Consider the following 21651-nt stretch of genomic DNA (forward strand, 5'->3'; position numbering starts at 1 on the left):
AACACCTACTTGTTTTAAAATCGTTTATACCCAAATAAATTTGACTTATTATATGAATCAATGAAACGTAATAGCAAGGACGAAATATGATTTTATAGAAATGTGTCTTTAAAAGAGTAATCCTATTGCGAGCAAAGTGAATAGGACATATAATTTGAAATTTGAGACACAGTACACAATGTTAAAGAGTGCCTTTGTTCAAATAGTGCAGTTAGGGATGTGACGTATTTCGTGGAAAAATTTAATTAAACTTTCACTCAACTTGAATGAAATCTATAAACGATAAAAAAAATTACCGAACCTATAACGCTTTTTAAACGGCAGGCAAAACTGTTGTGTTCCCGCTACAGCTGTAGAACAAAGTATATTATGTTACTGGTCTGTTGATTCAGTAATTCGGTAATTTGAGCGATATGAGGTCCATTTATAAAGATCTTTAGATTTATTAAGATTTTTTTATTACATTGTCCGGGTAGACATATAACTCCACTCTACCTGATAGTAAGTGGAAGTGGATTCCAAACGCGAAGACGACTAATACAGTCAGCAAGGATAAGCTAAATAAATATATATTAAGTATATTCGTATATATTTCATGTATTTTTGTTTCAATTAGAATAAATTTTAATTAGATATATTGCATAATAGCTAAAGCTTAGTTAGAAATAATCAACGACTATATTTATTTAATTTAAAATGTCTACAGAAATGTACAATTTGTCTTAAATATAAATTTAAAAAGCTTATGATATGAATATGACCATTCTTTGTAGATATTCCGAGGATCTCGAGTAAATATAAGAGAGCATCCTTACATTGTGAGCATACGTCGAAACAACTGTCACTACTTAACGGGCACTTTAATTACGAAGAACCTTGTTCTAACAGTGGCGCATCCTATAATAGGGTATTGATATAATATATTGTATGATAAAATACTTGATATTCGAAATAAAAGAAAAATAATGATACCAAATATCCAAACTTTAGAGCCGAGCAAATAATCCGTCTTATTGATAAAAAATAATAATCGTTTTGTTTTTGTAATCATAATATCATTTATGAATGTTGTGGTGGAGTTCGTAGCTGCGATTTCATTTGGTTGTTTTTGTGTTTTCTCGAGACCATATGTATTCCTCTTTTTGCGGAAAAATGCATTCGATGCACGATTAAATTTTCATGTAAGCTTTCAGGATGAAATCCTTAACCATGAAGAATATCGAAAGCCGCTCAAAAGCCTTATGGGAACAATTTTTGCCCCATATTATAGTACTGATATGCCCCATATTATATACTGCCTGATATGGCCTGACCATATATACCCTGCATATATAGTTTAAAAAATAAATGGGGTAGTGATATTTTTTTATATGCCTCATCGCCACGGTTCTTCCTCTTTTGGAAGATTGAATAAAAATGTGAAAGCGTATTGGCGGAAATAAATTACATTCGCAACTGATTACCGACTGTTAACTGTCTGTGAAATCATAGAACCTCAATTGCAAAAGATACATTTATTGGAATTGGAAGTATATATTTTTTAATATAAATTATATTTCATCTAGGCATTTGAATTATTCCATTCTGCCTTTTATATTACGATTGTAAAATAAATAAAATAACTTAATTTAATCAGCTTTTATATTTCTATTTCCGTTGACAATAAAATAGCAGTCACTTCTTATTTGATAAACTACACTGTGATTCATAAAATAACTTTTTATTTTTCAGGTTTTCAGCGGCTTATACGGACTAAACCATAACATTAATTTATCATTGTTATTAGTTCCATTAAATAATCCAGTCGCAACAGATAATTATACATATTTATATATTTTATAAAAGCTTTTAGTTTTTTATGACTTAATCCTAACTTATAACGAATTTATTAATATTGCAGCGGCAATAATAATAAATTTCAATTTTTATAAATTTATGATAAGAGCCTCGATGTTGAAGGTATTGGTTGGAATTAGTTACTAGACTAAACATTAACTACTCGGTACTACGTTCAAATTCATCTACTAAACTAAATGAAAGTTCGAAATGTTTCTTGCTGTGCATATTGGCACATTGCTAAAGATTTCAGAAAATAGTTCTCGTACGATATAAGTTATTCCTTGTATATTTTTAGTTATAAATTGTATTTTGTATGGTTTATACATAATAATAAATATAATGAAAATTTGTCGATACTTTGATTGAATATTCATATTTTAGTGTCCCACTACAACATCTAAAGATAGTTGCAGGAGAAAACTATTCAGACAGAGGAACATCACTATTGACAGTAATACTGGTTGTAGTTCATCAAAACTTTGATCCATTTACGCTCATCGCGGATTTGGCCATGCTCAGGTTTTACGAAGATGTTATATTCAAGTAAGTTATTTTTATTAAGCAATTGATTATATGTAATGATATGATTTTACTCAAATATACAATATATTATATAGGTATAGAGTATTTTGCACCAAATATGCAGAATAATGTTGTAGATATATCTTTAACTGGCTTAATATAGAAGTTCAAGCGACATACGCCAAATGAATAAACAAAATGTTAACTCGTGAAATGGAAGTGCAATGAAAAGCAAATGTTTTGACTACCGATCGCTACTTCCAATTGACAAATAATCTACTATCCCTGATTGCTTTTAACTCCATTCAAATACCATAACTAATATAAAGGGTTGACATTTTGCAACGTATAAACGCTTATCTGACATTATTGAATATATTATGAAAGTGACTATGTAGTCGCGTGCTTAGGATGTCCTAAGCACGCGATTTTGTTTACTTGGACCTTTGGTTTAAAAATAGTGTTTTGACTTGCAGTGAGTCATTTTGAAGTTGTTCTTTTAGTATTTAGCTAGGAAACCATCATCTTTGATTCAAACGCCCAGATAGTTAATATTTACAAAAGTTAATGTATTTAAAAGTTCGAAAGATCAAAAAATATTTCGTGAATCTACGAATAAGACATTTTATTTGTATTTCTCTCTTCTGTAACGATAATAATATATAAGAACCAAGGTTCTTTGAAAATATATATTTTAAGTAGTAAGTACTTAAAATATATTATTATTATTTACTCTTAGTATCCTTAAAGAAATCGACTAAGAAACTATTTTATTGCTTTCCCTGAAAGTAATTAAGAGAGGAACAAAATGAACGTAGTTTAGTTTAGTTAGAAAACTTTTCAAATACATACTTGAAAATAAATTATATGTACACAATATGGATATCACACTTCCAGTTAAATCAATATTAATGGAAAACTGACATCCTATTTCTCTGGAAGTTTTGTGATCGATTAAGCATGCCCAATGCACATTTTTTATTGTTTTCATTTTTGATAAATTCGAGCAGTTACGTTTCATGTATTATCTTTCGTGTTTTTACGCAAATAGAATACCTACAAATGCACGTATAAATACGTATTGTACGTCCAATCAAGATATATTGTCTATTACTTTGAATGGAATTTATTAATTAGAATTTTCAATTTCGATTTAATTATTCTTTATATTATATAGTCTATTTCTTGAAAATTCATTCATTCATCACGCTGCGGGGCGGATCAAATCAAGACCTATAAGTAAAATCTTATTGGAGTTGTATTTAAATTTTTTTTCCCCCGTAACTCGTATCGAAAGAAACGAATAGATTAAATATTTTAATTAACAACATCTATAGCGTTTCATCTTCGTTTGACAAAATTAAAAATATTAAAAAACAAAGACGTGTGAGATCTGCGTGGGCATATAGGTACATTAACGCCCTATCTAGCAAGGTCGACGACGTACATACATACAGGGTTATTGGTAATTCGACGTATTCCCGTTAGGGGGTAATAGGGGTGACTATTTGCGATAATTTTAACCCCCATATGAATTATGCAAAAGTGAACCATTTTTGAGTTATCGCGTTTTTTAGATATTTTCAAAAATAATTTTAAAGAGCGATCTTTAGTACGAATTCGGTCATGTTCGAATACGAATTTCCACCAGCGTCCTTTCTGATCATTTTCGGTTGCTTTGAAATAAATTCCTAGTTTTTATACATTTTCGGAAAGCTTAAAATAATCTGCAGACCAAGTTTCATAAAGTTTTTGTTTGTTTTTCAGGCATAAAAATAAAAAATATGTTGAAATAATATCGTTTTCCGTCTCGCATTTTTAAATTTGGACCAATAATTATTGTTTAAATATTGAAAAATATCCAGTGTTTAATCGTTTTTATAAATCAGAAGAAAAAAAAAGATTTTAATTGATACTTTTTTTTAAATAAATTTTTGAAGTTGCATTTTTGACTTATTTTGAAAATATCTAAAAAACGCGATAACTCAAAAATAGTTCACTTTTGCATAACGCATATGAGGGTTAAAATTATCGCAAATAGTCACCCCTATTACCTCCTAACGGGAATACGTCGAATTTCCAATAACTATGTATATCCACTTCTTAAGAGCGAATCCACCCGGAGCAGCTAGTTATTTAATAATCGTGATTTTGATGAAAGCGATTACATTATTCAGCATTCATATAAATCAAAGGCACTACAGTAGATAAACAAATCAAATTTGTGATTGTTCTACGACAATGACTAATTGTATTACGTAAAATAATATTGCTTAATATTGCTGTGTACGAATGCTTAAATTATTGGATTTCATAAATCTTGACACAATGAACTTATAAAACACAATTAAAAAAGTTAAATTAGTGAAGCTAATATTAGACGATGTTTCAGATCGTCAATAAAGAGCATTTCATTAATAATGCCTCACAAGCCATTTTTTGAAAGTGACGCGTTTGTTACGGGTTGGGGCAGATGTGACTTAACGGTGCGAAGTTAATAAAACATCACTTTCATGGTAACAGATATCAATTGTCTCTGATTTCAGCATCATTTATACAGACGTATTTGATATTTATTTACACTTACAATATTAAAATGACAATCACTAAATTTATTCAAGTGCTCATTTATCATAAATTCATAATTAATTTATGTTAAATCGTCATTTTAACTTCATATTCTTCCTGTTTTCGATTTTTTCTTATGACTTTAATAAATTATTTGCAACCACAAAACAGGACAAAGAACTCTGTCTGCCGCGTTCTTCGGACTGGTTCCCTGACGAAAGAATGGATCCAATGCTGAGAACCGTCTCGTTTCATATTAATCGTGAAAATTTTTACGCCGATGGATATAAACAAGTAGAGTATAAAAAATATTATATCTGAAAAAATATATCACTTTTAACACAACATTGTATGGTATTTAATTTCATATCTCTTCTCGTATTTATTTGCATTGATTTATGCTATTGGAAGTTCACATATTAAGAGTGATTACGTAGTATATAAATGTACCATCCAGATTTATTAGATGGTAGGGTGAGTGAGCCTGTGTAACTATACGAACAAAGGACATCTAGTTCACACATTGTAATGGTTGGGGATACATAGATGATGTAAAGAATAGTTCAAATTTCTTACGGCACCAATGGATATGAGTAGTGGTGGCCACTTACCATCGGGTGACCCACTTACCCGTCCGCCAACTAATAATATAAAAAGATATGAAGTTTAGTACAAATATTATGTAATTTATCCTTCAGCATGATACGAAAGTGCGGCCAGGGATGTTATGTCTGGGTCCGGCTCGAGAAGAGAAACCGTCTTTTGCATGTTTAGCTGTTCCCGGGGCCCCACTCGTGGTGAAAGCCAAATTGGCCGGTATTTTGTCCTGGGGGTTTGGTTGCGGCTACCTTCACGATCTTCCACTTGTATACACAAGTGTTCAATATTATACAATGTAACTAATTTTTTATCACAGTTATGAACATATTCACTTATTTGATATTAAGAACGTAAAAGAATATTTTATCTCCCTTGTATTTAGAGGGATTATTGATATCCTTCATCAAAGTTAAAATAATTCAATTGATTACACGAACTTATCAATAAATTTTTAGAGTATATGAGTATAACATAATATAATAACTATCTGTACGGAATGAGAATGATACACATTAAATGTACTGGTAATGAGGTAGAATGTATGCTCAGTAAGATTTTTTGCTTATCATTTTAATTTACATTTATCTTAATCCGATATAATGTTTTCCAATCCAAACAAGTCACATTTAACATCTAACTAGAAAGCAACGAGATATGTACTTTATAAAAAGTTTTAGGTTAAAATCACATTTAATAATCAATCTTAAAGTGTTTTTAATGTTTAATATTCGCCGGGTATAGCCTTTTGTCCGAAGTTTTTGTATTGATCCGCAAAAAAAAACACAAAGGTCTAAATTACGAGAAACAATCAATCAACAATGGCGCATAGAAATATTTGTCATGAGGTGGTTGGTCACGAGTTAGTTTTGCGAATGTATTTTGTTTGTTTTCGACTCGACACACCTAGGACACTATACAATTGCGAGAATATAATGCTTAGGAGACGTTTTATAAATAGTTTAAATTAATTTCTTATTCATGTACTTTCTTTATTTGTATTTTTTGTTTATTAAGAAATCTATTATTTATTTTTAGGTGGATAGCACAGAATATAATATCGTTTCGCAAGCTATCCATGAAAAACTTTTCTCAACTGTTCCAAGCAACAAAGTCCTGCATAATATTGGAATGGTTGGTAAAGAATAGAGTTTCGAAACCGCCTTATCATCAACATGGTGTCAGCTACAGAGAGCTGCAAATGTTAGAACTGGACCGCGAACTTTCCAAGATACAAGGTGATCTGTACGATATTAGAGACTTTATTAATGAAGAAGAACTGCGTTCAAAGAAACAACTAATGTATCGACTAATAAAGGAGGAACAAATTAAAAATAAAACGAAAGATATGGAAAAAATTGTTCTAAAGCAGCAGTTGAAAATAAAAACGTACCCATTCATAAGTAATAAATCCTTACTAGATTTTAATATCAAATATGACGATTACAATAATTCTGATGATGATTAGAAATTCGAAATTTAGACAGTAGTTTAGCTAGATGAGTAAACCAATACCCTCACCTATAACGTGGTTTAAACTTATATCAGCCTTTATACTGATAGATGGGGGTGTAAAAGAAAATAACAATAAATAAGCAACAAATTAGATACCGATGTAAAGAAATATTTTGATTTAGTTTATCGTGAGAATGTTATCTTTATATAGATTGGTGTTTTTTTGATTCGGCGAAATAAAAGATATATGTTAATTTTTATGCTTTATTTGGTTTAAATCCCTTGGTACATAATCTCTATAATATTCAGTAGAATTCAATATACTTATATATATTTTTTAATGTATGTGGGCTGAAAAACATCGTGGAGATTGATATAATATAAAATAAATAAATACAGTTTCCCTCTATCTAAGGCGGCGTTCACTTGCCCCGAAATAATGTTATCTTATATACATACATAATATTAGGAATAAGGGTACATTAATATGACACTTTAAGCATAAAACTACAACTTAATTTCGTAACATTATAACTAAAGTAATCGTGAGTGGTGAAAATAATCATTGCTTGAATTTGACAAATCATTTTAAATAAGACTTAACACGTTTATACACTAGAAGTAAAACTTAAATTTAACCTATGAGTAAAGTAATATATTTACAAGCAAATTATTCGCTTTCAAAAAGCATACTAAGAATAAACAAATAAATAAAGGTCAATACTGTTAACAGTAATTTTCAAGTATATGTTTTCAGATGGGCCTTGTTGGGGTATTGTTTTTTTTGTTCAATAAGTCTGTTTGTTAAAACAGTCCCACTGACCGAATCGCGATGTACCGCGTCAATACAGTGAATCGAATGCCGCTTTTTAACAAAAGATATAAATCCAGCCGCTATTACATATTGTGTCTCAGTGACGAAAGCTTTATTCGATAATTACAGAGTACATTTATTAGTTACGCTTCACAATTTAAAAATAATGTAAAAAGAATATTAAATTCTGAAAAATAAGTATAGACATGGCGAGACTCTGATATTGATTTGAAATAAACAGACAAAGTAGCTAGAAATTATATATTTATCCTACAAGAATCTACTCAGTTCCATGAAACTTTAAATATTAAGTACCATTGTTTTACTAGGTTATCTTTGGTATGATTAATATATATATAATAATTATTTAGAAATTTTATAATTAAGCACATATGTGTGCGACTATATGATTGATTAATTATTGTATCGTAATAAACAACGCACTGTTTAAGAACAACCAGGCCGGCGGTACATACGCATCTCGCTGGTTGCCACAGCGATCCACTCATTCCTAGCAGAGTCGAACCAAGTGAGTCCGAGGGTGTACTTTCCATTAATGTTAACATGCTGGCAGTGCGAGAACCACCATCCGCCTTCGTAATTTCCAGCACAATGGGTGTTAGAGATATCCCGATCGCGATCAATAGTCGAAAATTCCATATGGTTTTGATATTCAAATGCGTCACTTGCATTTCCTTTGAATCCGGCGATGTCCAATACGTAGCCAGTGTCAGCGCTGCCCACAACAAAGTATTCGTATTCGGCATACCACCAGCTACCGTAGATATCGGTCATATCTATCCTCATAGAGGAACAGTTATCAGAAGTCAGTTGATGCATAGACTCTAGTCCTATCCAGTATTCGGAAGCTGGCTCACCGAAACCGCGAACGTACTCGTTAAATTTGCGATTGAAGTCAACGGATCCATTGTAACGACGTTGAAGTAGAGTGCTTCCATTAACGCACCAGGTCTCAATCGGATAATTGCCGGGGTGGATCAGATATGCTTCTGCGGGACCAGATATGCGAGAACAGTCTTTTGACAGCTGACTAACAAGATCCTCGTATTCGCGTTCGATAGGTTGCAGTTCTTTAACTTCAACCATAAGATCAGGTAAGGAAAGCCCCATTGTACCGTTTGATAATTTATCAAAATGGTTAGCTTCACTCTGTAACAACGAAATTAATACTTTATATAGACATGGTCTATTTGGAAACGCTGGAGAACTTATAAATATCAAAATAAACATTGTTTAATAAAACTAACAATGTACCAAAATCAATAAATAACTTATCAAGAAGACTACATTTTTTCATGCTGTTAATAAAATAAAAATCTTTACCTTGAGAATGTGATCGTTAAGGCGATAGTAATGCTGCTTAGACTTAATCTCCAGATCAGCTATTGAATCGTTAATATTCTTAATAACAAGGCGGTCTATTTCAGCACGGTCAATAGCATTGCTTACGCTTACGGCAATCGCTTTCACCGACTGTCGCAGATTCTCCTGATCTTCTTTTAAATAAGACGATTGTGCATTAAGCTGAACGAAAAAAATAAAAAAAAATTAAAGCATATATTTATAAGAAAGAAACGAAAAGGATAGTAAATATTTTTATTTTATATACCTGTGCGAAACTGACGTCTAATTTAGATATTTCTTTTCGGAATTCTGGTATAGTTTTATCTGCCTTGTTTTCAATGCTTTCGACGTCTTCACGTAATTCTAACATTGAAGAATGTATTTTGTCGAAATCTGACATTTTCTGAGAAGTGTTTTTGAGCTCATCTCGTAGTGATTTGGCTTCAAGTTCGAGAAAGTCAACTTTAGCAGAAACGAGGTCCCAGTTAGGTTCTTCGACACGATCAAGTCGCTTTTGTATATCAAGCATCTGTGCCTGTAGATTTTGTTGATACTCATCTAGTTGATCTTGGCTGCGAGCCAGGCGAGAAATTTGCGCATGAACCATTTTGTTGTGACGGTACTTATGACCGTGCTCCGCTTTCAATTCTCCCGCCCTGATTTCATGTGGCTCTAAAACGTCGTTGTAACTGTCCATGTTAAGTTCTTCGAGTTGTTTTGCTTTGAGCTGAAACAAATTATTATTATAAATGATAGCCCTTTATTAAAATTAGTTTAGTCTATTCTATATAATATTGTTACCTGTAATTATTACAAGTTAGTTTCATGTTTCATTATCATCAAAATTATTATATTATTAGAAGGAAACAATTATCCGTATTGAACGAACGATATTAGTTTTGACGTAATAAGGTACCTGTTGAATACCTTGCTGAACTGAAATACACATGCATCCCGTCTTTGAAGTTAAATATTACAGAGAGCTCTGTGACGGTACTCACAAAGTGGTCATTGAATCACAAATAATTAATTAACAACAACAACATTATGTTTAGTTAACATTGTTGTCCATACAAATTGTAGAAAGCAGTGACAACTGACAGTGAGACATGATTACATATATTTGTAGGTTTATTTTTTAATTTGATAGTACCAAACAAGATTAAATAAGATAGTATATTACGATTATTTTGATTTTGAAAATTTTTAAATCTATTTTTTAGTAATCTAAGTAAAAACTACCATCGACTTGGAAAATAATACACCCAGATTTGAAGACAACTGGCAAAAATGAAGCCCCGTTCTATTACATAATAGAAAGTATTAAATTATTTTGCGATCATGATACTTGTACTTGTACTTGAACATGATACTTGTTCAATTTCTCCTTAATGTCGTTTAAACTTTGATTAATAGTTAATTTAATACTCAAAGGCTCTAAAATATAGTAGACTTCAGTATCCATTTATATTCTATGAAGCCTATTTTTTAAACGTTTTCTATTACGAATAAAAATCGTATTAAAATATAAATAGATAAAAATAGTTTCCCTGTAAAATTAGGAAATGTAAAATACATTTAGTCAAAGACTTATAGATCGTTAATTAGAAATGTCAAGATAAAAACAATATGTATCTGTGTTTCCTATAAAATCAAATACATATAACTAAAACCATAAGCATATTTTTCTCATGGAATGGCACTAAAGATATATTGTAATATTTACTGATACAAAATTTAATTATTATTAAAAAATACTCTTAATAACATATAAAGCTCCTGTGAGTTAACCGCAAAAGCTTTATAATAATAATAATAAAAAAAAACATAAGTCTTTGACGGGGCCGTATCCGTTTGTATTATAATTTATTGAAAATAAAAATGTTCTCGTTTAACAATTCTATTCATGCTTCATAAGACCACGGAAACCGAACCAGTTTTAGTCCATATCTTAGTTAGTACATTATTTTACTGCATTTTGTTAACTTCCACCGACATACAGATTTAAAGGTTTTTAAATTATTTAACGATTTAAAAAAATCAGAACTCTGCGCCCATTAGATACTTAGTCATATTCTGTTTCAAAAAAAGCAGATGAAAAAAATAAAATTCTTAACAAATTTTTATTTGGATGTCCGCAAAAAGTTGTCGTATTTTAAATTTAAAATCACATCAATGCTTGTTTTAGCGTGTGACAAAAACTTAATCACGTCAGCCTAATTAATTACTGCCGGGGATCAACTTTCGTATAAAATGTTTCGCGCGGTGTGGTGTGAGGTCTTCAAACTTTTTGCCAACATTAAATGGGTCGACTTAACAACATTTCACGAGTAAGCGGGTATTGCAAGCTAATACTTCAAGGGGCAATATTTTCTCACGGTGCTTCTTTCACCAATCCAGAATTTAGAAGTACAGTCACTTTAATATTAAAGTAAAATACAAGTCTTCAAAGTTTTCTATTACGTTACTTTGCTTATTGATTTGCCTTTTCATTTAGAAATGAGGTAAAAAAGAGAAAAAAATATATCAATCATTCTTATTATTTTAAACGAAATTTATCTCACTCCCTTCGGGATGTTTTTAATCAAGTGTAATATTATGTATATTTACAATAATATAGATCTTTTTGAAAGAAATGGTGACAATCAACAAGACAAGTGATTTCTAGGCAGAATATTGAGTTATTTTTTGAGTAAAATATTCAAAAAATAAGTGTAGGCATATTTTGGTTGTATTTAGGAATTATTCTAGTTTAATTTCAAAGTTCAACCCTTTAGGAATTTATCCTTATGATGTTTTTTTAAATTAAAATATATTTCAAAGATATAGCTATTTTAGTGAAGGTTATGCATTTGCCTTTAGACGTGATAAAACCCGGATTGAGCGCTCAGAAATACGAGCTTCAGGCGCTTCAAAGGAGGTTAAAAGCGCTCGTTTGGAAGAGAGTTCGGAAAATGCATTTTTTGAAGTCGAGGAAGTCCAATGCATGGATCAGGAATCGCAGATTGAAAAACGGAAGTATAAAGTACGGTGTCTATACATGGCTCTATAGCATCAACTAAAATTACAATACAAATTTACTATTTAAATGAAAACCTTAAAACAAAAATGCATGTCTCTAGAAAATACCTAAAATAGAATGTGTACTGTGCAATAAAAATAATTAAAAGTGTGCTTAGAAATAAAATAATAAGTCGGTATACTACTTTAGTTCATTACGTTTGTTGTAAAAGAATACTATTAGCAACCTATATTGATTTGGTTTTGGAATAAAAGGTGATATAGTGTAAAGGACAATTTTACCTATATACTCAAAAAAAAAAAATGCTTCTTTATGTAAGCGTACGAAAAAAGTTTTTGGGTAAAGGAAGTCGTTTATCGTTCTCTATTATTAAAAACCGCACCAAGAACAGACAGGGCCAGAGAGTTATTTTGTTTTATACTATATATAGTTTGTATCTCATATATCAAGCTATCATCAGATATATCCGGTACAGATGTAATGGTTTGTTGTATATATTTACTAAACTATGTACATATCTCAAATAAGATACCACATAATTATATTGCTATGGAGTATATAATTACAGCGTATCACTCTCACATCTTGTAGGTTATCCTCAAAGCTTCATCGTGAAATGTATCAATGAAAATTACATTGCGATTGACGCAGATGGATGCCATTCAAATTTCGCGGCACTGTGGTTGCCATACCTATACAATTATATTGCTACAAAGACCTTTGTAGTTAAATCGTTGACCCGGTGCAAAACATTGTCTTTATAAGGAACTTATGGTAAAATATTAATACGTTTCGTTGAGCGACGAAGCGATTTTCTATTTAATTATTTAAATCATATTCGTTTACAATCATATCGACCAGTAAAAAGTCGCAGGCGCAACGGTTAGCGACGGTTATATTCATCGAGCGTGAAGAGGGTCAGCACCTGTTATTAGAAGTTACATTTCATCTTTACCACATTCAGTCAACGAAAACCTTTTTTTATAACGTTTAATAATAAGTTTATAGATAATATTAAATATCTAATTATTTTGTTAATTTACATAATTTTAATTTTAGGGTCAACACTATTTTCATTTTGAGAACTCTTATGTAGATTTTGTTATTATATAGTGTGATTAAAACAAATATAATGGCTAAAACAATGTAGTCAATTTACCCGTGAAAATAATGATTAATTTTTATGCATAACACATAAAAAAAGTTGAATAAAATAAAATCGTACTATCTTGTTAATATTGTTAAAATGTTTGTTTCTACGTTTGTTACTGAACCCCGTTCGAATGACTGATCGGATTCTAACAAAATTTGGCACGGAAGTCGTTTGTGTATTGGAACACGGTTTTAAATGAAGCAACTCCGGATCCAATACTGATATAACCAAAAGTTTTTCCTTTGATATTTTTTAAATGCATTTCATAAATCGTTTACAAAATTTAATAACAATGTCCAACACAGACGTAAAACTATTCGGAGCTCAACAATTCTCTTGTTAAGAGTCCGACCATATCCCTTTAAATGACATTTCATATTGCATTCCACGTGATCGTGAGTATGAGTGTAATAAAGGAACTCTACGAAGTTGACCGTTAGGTTGGCTTTCAGCGGTTCCTTTCTCTAGCAGAGCTATTCATCGGGTACAATACGTATGTACGTACGTATACGTACATAACTTTATAATGAATTTGAAAAGTTTACGAAAATTTTCAGAATAAATTTATATCATTTTAATTTAATAATTAACTCATATTTTAATATGACTAGAAATGTTCAGAGTTTGAAGTATATCCGCCTATTCCTATTTGATGATATTTCACATAACTACGCGGTTGATTTTGAACACAACCCGAACTTTTTGAATTATAATTCGGCATAATAGTTTTAACAGTAAAAAAATAATGCAGATGGTATTTAGTTACTAATTAAAATATCATTTTTGAATTGCTAAGAAAAATAACATTTCGTTTTTAAACATATTATGTAAAAAACTCGATTTTCACGATAATGGCTAAGGCTCGCCCCTTTTCCCCAAACTTCATTTACAATCGACGTAAACACTTAGTACCTCTAGGGGACCGCGTAATTGGTCTAAATTGCAAACACGAAACAAAATATTGAATTAGGAACATATACAATTAGATGTCCTGCTTACCTCCTTAGTTAGTTTTCCGAAATGCGTGCGCAGATGTGCAGTCATACTTCTCATCTGCTGGCCCTCTAACTTGAGACGTCCCATTTCTCTATCCAGGTTGTCAACTCTTGCCTCTTGTGTTCGCGCGAGCTGAGTCAAGTCCGTAGCTTCCGACAAAGCTCGTTTCAACTAAAACAAACGAACTTATAAGATATTGCTATACCCGAATGGTCGTGCACCTATTACTCTGGTAAAATAAGTTTTGATATAAAACATTACATTTATTGTGTATGTTGAGTATATTTATGATTAATAATTGAATTGAATACAAACTCACCTCATTTCGAATGGTATGGAGCTGGTGAAGGAGTAGAGAACTATTGACGTTGCGGCTAAGCTCACGCATCTCAGTACGAAGTTCCTTCATGGAACTCTTGGCCCACTCCAAAGTGGCTTGCTCGTTGCGTTCATGATTGTCGGTGCAGGCAGAAGCTGGATTTTTCCTAAAAAACCGTAAGTAGTTAGAAACGCATTTCATTGTTTTACGACGCAGTAATAATACCTTATAAATAAAAACACTCCTTAAAGAAAATTACCTTTCACTAAGAAAAATTGAACATATTTAATTACTTATAATTACTTATAAACAGTAGATATATTTACGCAAATTAGTGAGCAATAGTGCTCGGAATAATGTACCTCTATTGGAGTTTACTTCCATTACCGTGAAATATAATGTTTCCGATTAGTGGATGTATAAATAAATGTACGAGTAAACAGGATGCGATGCTTCGCAAGAGCGCGCGAACCGTGTCTCCCTCGTGTGCCCTTTTATCTGACTATTGATACCGAATAATAATAAAAAAGTAATTAATAATTATTATTAAAATAAAAATCAGTATATCTGTTATGCGCTCAGTGTTAACTGTCTTCGTCATATTTGTTTAAAATTTGTTTTATAAATAAGCATAAAAACATATATTCAGACCAAGTCCAGAGTCCAGGAGACCAAGGAATATTCGGGTATTATAATTATAATTTTACAACGTAAAAGGCTACAAAATATATCGTATGAACTACTTACATAAATTTAATAAGTGTCCAAGCAACTTATTACGTAAAGTTATATTTGACCGAACACACACATGCAAATAAATATGGTTAACACATGTTATGTATAACTTAAATACTACAAATCAATTCATATAAACCGTGCTGCTGTAATACTAATGCCAGAAAAAAAATTTTTTTTTCATATATTAACAATTATTGTATTAATAAAAATAAAATCAAACTTTGATTCAATTATTCAACATGTAATGTATTCTACGGTTTTATAGAAATAGGTAAAAATAATAAATAGATTTAGGTTCAATGCTTAGGTATTTGTATTGATCATATCAGCCAAAATTATATTTACACAACCCTGATGCACACAATGGTAGCATCGAAGTGTATTTAAATAAGACGTTTTCAAATGAACCAACTAGGGCATAAATTAGATATTATTTAAATTTGTTTCTTAATTAAATGTAGGAAAATTAGATATTAAAAAAAAAGATTATTTTTAATACAATATATTCTAATAACAGATTTGAGTCTACCGACAATTTCCAAAACTATACGACTGATATAACTAACAGGATTTATAATTTTGGGAAGGTTATATACGTACTATAAAAAATATCAAGGTAGGCAGACAGACATATCTCTATACCTTATATCCATATATATTGAGAGGTTTATGATATCTAAGTTATTTCACTTTAGCTTTATTTGCTTATCAAATGTTGAAACGGTATATGTCGTCACAAACAGTGCTTTGAAAAGAACTTTTTGAAAAGATTAGTTTTTTTTTTTTAAATGACCTTGTATTAAATTTAAACATTATCAACCTTACTATAATCGTTATTTAGTGTGTGTTTAGTTAACACTGATTTCTAATAACATAAAGAAGGCAAAGTACTCTGTAACTTATCAATCACGGGCTAAACAGCGCGTCTTTAAGTCCATTACCGTCGTTATCTGTTATTATCTATAAAACTTTTGAGTTACTTCATAATTTAAATGTATATATACTTCAAAGAGGTCAGTTAAATTATCATATATTAAACATTTATACATTAAATCGCGCTGGGTATTTATTTGTAACTATTAACATCAAATTACGTATTAATTAAGCTTAAAATTGTTCAATAACACCTAACCATAACCAACAAGTACTTGTGGATTTTCTGTACAAAAAATTGAAACTTATTGAAATTTAATATCTCGCAATGGTTATATTCATTACAATGACTTCCATTAAACAGGTTGGCCGATTATGCAGAGACGTTAATCGTGAGAAATCGATAAGTCGTCGTAAAACAGATTACTAACAATTAGCAAAATCATTTCCAACCACATGCTTGAGCGAATTAATGATTTCACCGATAATTATAGACATTTTTACCCTATACATTCATACCCTATTACATACCCCTACCCTATTCGTGCTAACACTTATTTTGTGTAACGTGTTATTTTTTTCATTTTCTCCTTTCTCGTGTTCGATAATATTAAATAAATAAATATGATACCTTAACTGATAACAATTTATTTAACAAAAATTATTTTAAATAACTTTTTAACGTTTTATCGTGAACGTTATCGCTTTACCTGTATTAGTATGTAGAACGACGAATTAAAGAGAGGCCAATAGCCATAGCCTATTGGATCAACGAGTAGCACCTGCCAGTTGATTACGAATTAGAAACACGCCGAGGACAGCTTTAAATCTCTCTTATTAATAATTACAAAGATTTCGAGATATTTGGAATACGGGACCGATGGGTTCATAAGCCATATTAATATATTAGGTAATATGTAATATTAAAATAAATAAACGTTACGATAGACTTTATGTGTACAAACAACTAACTTCTGATTATATATAATTCATATATTAATTATTTATACATGTGATATAAAAATATTCGGTGCAATAGATTTTATCGCCCTACTCATTTGTGGGCTTCCGGATGGGGGCTGGCAGCATATTATTTCCGGTTGGAATATAAATAACCCATAATAGCCAGATGTTCACCCCCATCGATATATTTAAAAAACGACCTTTATAGAAAAAAATATATACTGATAAATGTATGAACGGTAAGGTGTAAATTCTTGTTAAGGCGGATTTTAAGAATAATTAAAATAATGTTTAATTATACTGTCTTGTACATTAAAAGTATCTACGAAATAATTATAACGAAGAAGCTGACGTATATCATCAGTAATAATTCAAAGGTATTAAAAAATAAAATCGGATAGATTTTTTTTTTTTATTTATATAATCAAGATGTTAGGATTTCGAATGATAAATTAGATTTTATTTTAATTCAATATTTTTGTATACTTAGTTATTTAATCTATTATTTTCAATATTTACATTAAAATTACAAAAAAAAACAGCTAATGTTACCAGTATACTATGTTAACTTGCTGTCGATAAATGCTAGCAGGTGGTCAGATATGGATACGTCAGAAATATAAAACTACACTTAATAATCTTAGATTCACAGCGCCAACGCTATAAGGTCCATAAGATCGGTCTTAGCCTCTTAATAAAATTAAATTGTTAAAAATCGATGAACAAAACACGAGCGAACAGCTGGCTTCATTGCATTCCAAGTATGCAAACCCATTCTGTTGGTATAGTCAGAGGTTCACGTTTGCAGTTTAGCGAAACTTGTAAAACCAGCCGCGGAGCGTCTCGTTCGAGATCCTGTGCGGAGGATTAAAACTGGGAAATTTGTTTCGCCAAGCACCAAGCATTCTATATCTCAGTTAAGTATTAATATACGAGCACGGTCGCACGGCGATTAATACTTGAGCGGTGCGCTAAAGCCTGTTCTTAAGTTGCGCGTCTACGGGCGCAGGTGTTCTCAAAGTGCTGATTCCACATGGTTTACTGTCCATATTTCGACCAATTAAAACTTTATACAAATATGATACAGACATTTCTCTCGGATTTATCTTTGGAGTATTTACAAGAACGATGACACTTTATATTTTGAAATCGACGTATGAGTGTCTGAGAGGTTATCGCTTTTCATAAAACACAATGCACTGTACCTACTATTTGTTAATGTCATGAATTATTATTTGGGATGTGCAAAGTGTAAGCAAAATGAACTTTGAATAGAAGAGGAGATGACAGCCCTACATGTGTACATAACCATATTGATTATGTTTATTTCATATTGAAATTGTGTCTAATGTGTATCGATATTTACTAAAGCAGCATGGTGGAATATGTTAGAAGTTACCTTTTCTCAGTGTTAGACCATTAATTTAATTTATAAAAGTTTTAAAACCGTGAATTGGAAATTTTAGAATTTTCAATTTTCACCGTTCTAATTAATGACTATTACAATTAGTAGTGAAGCTAGGCATATAGAGACCTCAGTGTGGGGTTGATTAAGGCTCCTACTCCTAATTTATATATCATTTAAATACTCATATAAATACAGATGACCGTTTCCGTTTGACTAACATTCCCTCTGACCAAAGTATCTAAATTCTAATTTTTATTAATGAAAATGTTTTATTGTAAAAAAACATGCCACAAAAAAGCAATAAAATACAAAATAATACGGATTTTAATGAAAATCGCTGTTTTTTTTTTTTCGTTTTTAATGGCTCGCATTGACATTGACCCCTGCGTCTCTTTCATTGGTATCCAGAGACAGCGATCGCTCGAGCGTGCGGTGTAGGTCGATTGCACATTCATTCGACGCTTAAAATGACAATCCTTTAATTTACTATTATAATATATATATATATATAATATAAGTTTAAAATTTATTTTATATATATTATAATATATAAGTTTAAAATTGATGCCTTCGAGATTCATCAGTTTAAAAATATTTTATAACTTATGGTTTCACTTGCCTAAAGATATTTTATAAAATAAAGTAGTTAACGGAGGAAATGTTCTCTTAGTCAATATAAACCATATTTTTATTTTATAAGGTTTACGGGAGAAGTCTTTCAGTTTATACGCGCTTTAAAAACATCAAAGGCTAAATATAAGGCTAATAAATGTATAATATGATATTTCAGTTAGAGAAAACCTTAAAATAAGATCAAAGTTTATTACATATACAAAAACATTTATATATATTTATATTTATATACTCGGAATTAAATTGATATTTTGTAAAATTATATACGGAAAGTTTTATTACGAAAATTAAACAAATTCGTAAATAAAATAATTAAAAAAAATCATATAGTTATCAATTTATCTGCTAATGTATCTTGATTTTAATCTTCTACAATAAGTAAATCTATATGAATAATTAAAGTTTGCATTGCATGTTCTCGGTGTTTCAATTCAAGACTTGTTATCGCCTGTCACCGCACAAGTGATGTTTTTGGAAGATACTTTGCTAAATCCAAGTGATGGACTGTTCTTGTATCTTTGAATATTATAAGACGGCAAAAGTATTTACACCGAAATCTTACCTAATCCTTATGCAATTGATATCATATCAAATATCCGTTCATTACATTATCATCATTAAAATCTATATCCTGAACTGGAACTGATCCTACAATACGACGATACGAAAGTCTTGTTCAGTCATATTCCAAGTATATTTTGATTGTATTTGTTTTGATCAAGAGCAAAAATAAAAACTATATAAGGAAGGCACTGTTTATAAGGAAGTATTTATTACAAAATTCTGAAGCATAATCCTAAAAATACAATTACAATATACATTATTATTATAAACACAGATAACTGGGATTTAGGTTCGACCGAGAAACAATCAAGAAAAGCCGAAAATCAAATAACGCTATTATCCTTTATACGTGACTAATGAAGTAAAATTTAAATATGATACTATTAGCTTGGTATATTTGCTAAGGGTGATTGTAAACATTTTTACGCAATATGTTCAATATAAAGATATGGCTCTCGTGTACAGATTATGTCGAACAGATGACCTGGTTCTCGGTAAGAGACACTCCGTTGTCTTCAAACACCACTTGTATTCTCAAACTTTTATATTATGACACGTTTGCGCGATTCCACGGGCGTAAGTAACGTTCCTTTTATGTCGTTTGAGGCAAGGATAAAATTTTCGTAAAAATTGGTTATACACGATAATATACACTTAATGATTTTAGAAGTTCGTGGCTAGTCTAACTTTGTAAAGAATATACTTTAAGTTCGTTAAACTTAAAATTTATATTTATTAATGTTTGATTTTTTTTTCGTGATTTTATTGTTCTGAAAGGACAAAAAGAATACCTTCAAAGACATTCTTCTGTTTTCATAAAACAACATTTAGTATGAAAATAGTTTTCTAGCTGATTAGAGATCGATATCGCAAAGCTTTTTGGTAACATTTATTACTTATTGAATTACGAAAGCACACATTGACGTCCGCAAAACAAATACTACTTTTGATACAGTATAATAATGTTTCGCCATGAACTTCAACTAATTAAAAATAATATAACTATACTTTTAAACAAAACATTCAACAGTGTTGATTAAAAAGAACCGTTTCCTCTCGATTGCGGATCCTTCAAAGTATGTTCCATAAAAACTTAATCGATCTTCAAAGTTGCTGTGCAAATAATTCGCATAAGCCTTTTAAAACATTCGCCATTTCAACAGTTTTAGTTATGGATAAGTTATTTATAGTTAGCAAATTATTAACAGTTGTTTTTGTGCATATAATAAAGTTCCGTTAACATAAAAGACAAAGTAAAGAAATTAATACAACTTACAATAAAATTAACTACTTTAAAAATTATTCCTCAAATTTTTAAACTTACTTGAGCTCGTCGATTTCCTTCTTCAGGCGAGATACGTCGGTCAGGTGAAGAGTTTTAAGCAACTCGATCTGTTCACCCAACGCCTGCAGTTCTTGCTTAAAGTCTATTTCGCGGGCATTCACAGTCCATAAACAAAATAAAAGGGCACAAAATATAATGCACTTCATGTTCGCGATGTAGCGAGCGTAACTCGTGCGCGGGCCTCGGGAGACTAGTTGCGAGTGGCGAACGTACGATGCGCTCGGAGCCTGAGACAGGAATGGGCCGCGTCCTGCCCACACTCTTATTATACAGAATGCAGGGTGCGTTAGGCGCAGATGCGTTCAACAGTTGTTCCGAACACCGAAACCCACAGTGATCTTGTTCCAAGCTCAGACCTATGTACCAAATTGTAGTAGCTGCATTATTATATGCTCTATTGATTATGTTCATCGATATCGGGTAATTGAAACACATTGTAATAATTAATTGTTAATACCGATATTGTAATAAGATTAG

The 21651-nt window shown here is 30.9% G+C and overlaps 2 protein-coding genes across 2 annotated transcripts; one reads left to right on the plus strand and one right to left on the minus strand.

Annotated features, from left to right (window-relative positions):
* The first annotated feature begins 5373 nt into the window (after window positions 1-5373).
* Window positions 5374-7069, plus strand: LOC113396376 (uncharacterized). Its single transcript, XM_064220296.1, has 3 exons — window positions 5374-5403; window positions 5628-5824; window positions 6565-7069. The coding sequence occupies exons 1-3, from the start codon at window positions 5374-5376 to the stop codon at window positions 6992-6994; spliced, it is 657 nt and encodes a 218-aa protein (XP_064076366.1). The 3' UTR covers window positions 6995-7069.
* Window positions 7070-7231: 162 nt separating this feature from the next.
* LOC113396396 (protein scabrous) lies at window positions 7232-21419 on the minus strand. Its single transcript, XM_026634320.2, has 6 exons — window positions 21154-21419; window positions 14651-14816; window positions 14335-14502; window positions 9426-9887; window positions 9140-9340; window positions 7232-8965 (listed from the first exon to the last, which is right to left on the minus strand). Exons 1-6 carry the CDS (start codon window positions 21318-21320, stop codon window positions 8243-8245), a joined length of 1887 nt encoding a protein of 628 aa, XP_026490105.2. The 5' UTR covers window positions 21321-21419; the 3' UTR covers window positions 7232-8242.
* Window positions 21420-21651: the final 232 nt, after the last annotated feature.

This window comes from Vanessa tameamea, chromosome Z, assembly GCF_037043105.1.
Source record: "Vanessa tameamea isolate UH-Manoa-2023 chromosome Z, ilVanTame1 primary haplotype, whole genome shotgun sequence".
Classification (NCBI taxonomy): domain Eukaryota; kingdom Metazoa; phylum Arthropoda; class Insecta; order Lepidoptera; family Nymphalidae; genus Vanessa; species Vanessa tameamea.